At 36.2% G+C, this 5,196-nt stretch overlaps 1 protein-coding gene across 1 annotated transcript; it reads right to left on the bottom strand.

The window, feature by feature from the left end:
• Positions 1-2,615: 2,615 nt before the first annotated feature.
• LOC107561087 (gastrula zinc finger protein XlCGF49.1-like) lies at positions 2,616-4,178 on the bottom strand. Its single transcript, XM_016245435.1, has 2 exons — positions 4,147-4,178; positions 2,616-3,501 (listed from the first exon to the last, which is right to left on the bottom strand). The coding sequence occupies exon 2, from the start codon at positions 3,494-3,496 to the stop codon at positions 2,762-2,764; it is 735 nt and encodes a 244-aa protein (XP_016100921.1). The 5' UTR covers positions 3,497-3,501; positions 4,147-4,178; the 3' UTR covers positions 2,616-2,761.
• Positions 4,179-5,196: the final 1,018 nt, after the last annotated feature.

Below are 5,196 nucleotides of genomic sequence, written 5' to 3' on the forward strand. Positions count from 1 at the left end.
TAGTTTACAAAATCAAATGATTGGGACACTTTTTGACATTTAAATGGCTTGGAAAAGTGTCCCAATCAACCTAAATTCTACTCAAGTGTCCCAATCAAGCTCAATTCACCCTACTCTTTGAAATCATGATTACATTACAGTATGCCGTTTTAAACCCAAAATATTTTACTTATAACTTCATTATATTTTACTTATAACTTCACTATAATTCTACATTAATAATTATTTAGTTATTTGTAATGTTAATTGTAAAAAAAAAAAATTGAAAGTAGTTTCAATGTAGCTAGCTACTTTTTCAGAAGGATAGCTTGAATGTAGCTTAACTACTTTAATTTACGAGTAGCTTGTAGCTGGTCAAGCTACAGTTTCAATAGCTTTAGTCATTACTCATTAGTCAATTTAGGCAGAGGAAAGAGGCATGGATAATAAGTATTTCTTATGGGTTATGCATTGTGTGTGGTGTATCTGAAACTGTATATCATATGCTTTTTATGAGTAGTCAATATAATGCGAGTCGTGATATGTTATTTAGTCACTTTAACCCCTTAAGTGCCACCGGCGGGCCCACAGCCTGTGAGACTGGTAGTCGAATCAGGCTCCTCCTATCGAAGCATCGAGTCTTCGACTATTCGAGGTCACCCCTAGTGTGTGTATTAGCTTTTAGTAACAAGCCAATTCTTAGTGAGTTTAATTTTTAATTTTTTACTACACTTTCTTGTCACAAATTAATTAATTACTGTCACTACATAATTTTAAATAAAAGGCAAGGCAAGTTTATTTATATAGCACATTTCATACACAATGGTAATTCAAAGTGCTTTACATAAAAGAAAGTAAAAAAATCATTAAAAAAAAGATAAAACAGTGGTCAAATATGAAAAACACAATCTCTGAGGTTTCCAATGATATAGTCAAATATTTGCAGGGTGTTATGATCATGTCATTTTTGCTATATGGGTTGCTCAAATGTCTGATTTCACATAGAACTACTGGTTTTCTCCCAATAAGTTAATATACAGCCTATTAAAACAATGCTGTAAATATGAATCTGAAAAGAAAGAAGCTTCAAATAAATATTTTAATGTGCGTGAATAAATCCACCCACCCCTATAGATTTAAGTTTCACTTTCCATAACCCGTGACTGACAGAGGAGCATCTTGGCGGCAGGGATTTAAAACTTTAACAAGACTCAAATTGACACAGGCAGAGTGAAAGATTGGATTTTTTAGGTCAGGTAGGGTAAAAGTGATTTAAAAACATTTCAGCCGGTTTATATATATCGTGTATATATTATTTATCTCGTATAAGATACATTTGGTTGCGCTGCAGTAAAGCGCTTAATTGTAGTACTATGATGATTATCTCTTCAGCAAGCAGCGCGAGCAGGACAAACAACAATGCAGAATATTAATAACTATGACTGGGACTGTCAAATACATAACAATTATAATGAAAACACTATTATAATAAAACGTTGTGAATTTTTAGAGTTTAATTGCGGTGTTTCTGCACGTTGTTGCTAGAAGAATGTGTCCAAAAAAGGAGTTAATTCAGAGCCGCACAGACACGTTCATGTGTATTCGGGACATTTTGTGCAGATAGCCTGTAAGTCGTAATATTAACGTTATGTTGTATAAATAACAAAGCGTATTCTATATGAGATAAATGATGAGCCAAATCCAATTGATTGATTAAAAACCTGCTGCTTCATTCTACTAGTCATCTTCAGCGCACGCAGCTCAAAACAGAAATGCAGAACATTAATAACTACTGTCATATACATATTGTTATAATGAGAGCACTATTGTAAAAAAAAAAGTTGTGAATTCTTAGGGTTTCGCTGACATTTTATGTTAACCATCTTTTAACCACTTATACTAAGTCACACACAGCCGCATGTTCACAAATCACACCTGAGCGATTATGGCAAGCCGTTTTAACATTTAATCTGTAAGCCGTACTAGTATCTATTTTCATGGTACTAGTATCTATTTTTTAGATACTAGTATCTTTTCCAATAAGTACTAGTACTTAATGGAAAAGATACTAGTATCTAAAAAATAGGCACTAGTACCATGAAAATAGATACTAGTATGGCTTATAGATTAAATGTTACAACGGCTTTCCATAGAGCGATTGAAATCAGCCATATAGATTATTTTATAAAATGGTTAGAAATGAAATGCCCTTCCCCCATCAGAGAAACTCTTCTCATGCAGATATGTTGACGTGTGCGCACGCGCGTCTGTGTGGAGGCCTACAGTTTCCGAAGTGAGGAGGGAATATTACTGTATTTATTAGTTTTCTGTTTCAGGTATGATTCTGAAAAATGAATTATGTCCATCACTTTACACTGTAATGATGCTTATTTGCGCTGTGCTGCAAATATATTTGTTTAAACTAAAAGACAGAAAACAGATGTTTTCTCATGCTGAGAGATTAGCAGATGTATGTGTGAGAGAAAATATATGGTGTTAAAAATATGAGAAGTAGTTCCTATTCAGTTTTTATTTGATTCTCTTTCCACTGCTGTCAGGAATTATTTTTTAGTGGAAGGACGACATTTAACAAACTTGCTTCAAAAAAGTAACTTTCAAGGTCAGTTTTCGTGTGTGTGTGTGTGGGAAATTGGAAGCAAGCAGAAAATGGCTGTTTCTAGAGCACATGTGATGCCATCATGTATTTGTGGTTAAAAACTAAACTCAGAATCATTGTGGTTCTTAGGAGACTAACTTTAACAGAAGAGACTTGATGAACCACTTACTGTGATTTCAGACTGTGCTGATCTGGTTTCTCCACTGCATGGATCTTCATGTGACTTTTAATAGTGAAACTCGTTTCGCACTGATCAGATGTGTACGGTTTCTCTCTGCTGTGAATCCTCTCATGTATTTTCAGGGTTCCCGACCGATTGAATCTCTTGTGACAGAGTGAACATTTATAAGGTTTTTCTCCAGTGTGAATCATCTGGTGCCGTTTTAAACTGTTTGCAACGAAAAAAGTCTTCCCACACTCAAAGCAAATGTAATCTCTCACACCAGTATGAATTTTCTCATGTTTATGTAAATTTTGCAGCAGTGAAAAACTCTTTCCACACACAGAACATGAATGCGGTTTCTCCTTCGTATGAACTGTCAGGTGTTCCTTCAGGTTTGATGCCCAAATAAATGTTTTTCCACATTGATCACACGTGTACGGCTTCTCTCCGGTGTGGACTCTCATGTGAACATTAAGATTACTTTTTTGCATAAAGTTCTTTCCACACTGATCACATGTGAATGGTCTTTCTCCAGTGTGGATTCTCATGTGAAGTTTAAGACTTTGTTTGGCTGTGAAACTCTTTCCACACTGATTGCAGGTGAAAGATTTCTTGGCTCTCCTTTTCTTTAAAAAATTATTTTTAGTCTTTGAGCGTCTCAAAGGTTCTTCTCCAGGTTCGTCATGATGTTTCTCCTCCACTTCACTCATTTCTTCGCTCTCCTCTTTCTCTTCCATCAGCTCTGAAATGAAAGAAAAACCGTTTAACTTCATATTCAGTACACCAAAAGTAATGAAAAAAAAGTGAATGACATAAAAGTGAACCATGATGTAACAGCAGACATTAGACAACTACTAGAAAATATTTCCATTTTGTTGTGTTTTTTTTATTAATTATATAAGCAGTGTAAATGTATAGACGTATGGGAGACCTTGGCAAATAAAATTTTTCCATTACCGTTTGTTCCAACAGTGAAAGAAAAAGGCAGACCGAAGGGACAAAACATGTCATAAATTTTACCTTTTTGAGTCAGGTTAAGTGTCATAAATGTACATTAATTATTTTTAGGCAGAAAACATCAGGAAAACAGGTAAACCTTTGCCCACAAAGTGTTTGAGATTGCACTAATGTAAAATCAAAGTGAATGTGTCTCACAGGCTCTGGGTTCAACAGTTTTATGATTCTTAAAAAAAAAAAAAATTATATATATATATATCTTCTCACTGTCAGTTCCATCACATTTTTAAGACGTTTGAAAGGTGGATTTATGACATTTTGATGATAATTAAGACCTTATTTTTACATTAAGGAATGCAAAACTTTTTAACTTTGTTAGCTTAATGTACCACAAATAGTCATTAAAGATAAATGAAGAATAAATACCAACCTCCATGTTCCTTCTGTTTTATTCTGCAGGTTTCTGGCTCCTCGTGGTTTATTCTCCAGGGTTCTGGCTCCTCGTGTTTTATTCTCCAGGTTTCTGGTTCCTCGTGGTTTATTCTCCAGGTTTCTGGTTCCTCGTCTTTTATTCTCCAGGCTTCTGGCTCCTCGTGGTTTATTCTCCAGGTTTCTGGTTCCTCGTCTTTTATTCTCCAGGCTTCTGGCTCCTCGTGGTTTATTCTCCAGGTTTCTGGTTCCTCGTCTTTTATTCTCCAGGCTTCTGGCTCCTCGTGGTTTATTCTCCAGGTTTCTGGTTCCTCGTCTTTTATTCTCCAGGCTTCTGGCTCCTCGTGGTTTATTCTCCAGGTTTCTGGTTCCTCGTCTTTTATTCTCCAGGCTTCTGGCTCCTCGTGGTTTATTCTCCAGGTTTCTGGTTCCTCGTCTTTTATTCTCCAGGCTTCTGGCTCCTCGTGGTTTATTCTCCAGGTTTCTGGTTCCTCGTCTTTTATTCTCCAGGCTTCTGGCTCCTCGTGGTTTATTCTCCAGGTTTCTGGTTCCTCGTGTTTTATTCTGCAGGGTTCTGGTTCTTCGTGTTTTATTCTCCAGGTTTCTGGTTCACTCTTGTCCTCCTCACTCTCCTCTTTAACAAACACCATCTTCACAGCAGCAGATCTCAGTTCAGATGATACTCCTCCAGATATTCCTGCTTTCTTCAAATCTTAGTCACGAATGTGAGTATGACAATAGGCTATTACAGGTATTTACTGACCTGATTCAAAAACTCTATTTTTCTATTTACAGAAACAACATTTCTAACCGTTTAGTATGCCAACAAAACAACAGAGATCACGGTGAAACTGAACTTCTTCCTCTGAGGTTTAATGATGTTTGGCAAACAAACGTATGTGTTTTAGCGCTACCCGCTGGACTGGAGTGTGAAGCGTCGAGTAGTGATGGGCAAATGAAGCACTGATATTAATTTCCATATGACTGTACTGGGGAAAGATTAAAAGCTTCGAGTGTGTCAAAAGCAGCCTCATCCGTTGGTTAGTAAAAA

Source organism: Sinocyclocheilus grahami, unplaced genomic scaffold, assembly GCF_001515645.1.
Source record: "Sinocyclocheilus grahami isolate Dianchi unplaced genomic scaffold, SAMN03320097.WGS_v1.1 scaffold757.1, whole genome shotgun sequence".
NCBI classification, from domain to species: Eukaryota; Metazoa; Chordata; class Actinopteri; order Cypriniformes; family Cyprinidae; genus Sinocyclocheilus; species Sinocyclocheilus grahami.

What these genes read in the sequence shown, in the direction of transcription:
- LOC107561087 (XM_016245435.1), bottom strand. Translation starts at nt 3,496, where the DNA reads ATGGAAGAGAAAGAGGAGAGCGAAGAAATGAGTGAAGTGGAGGAGAAA.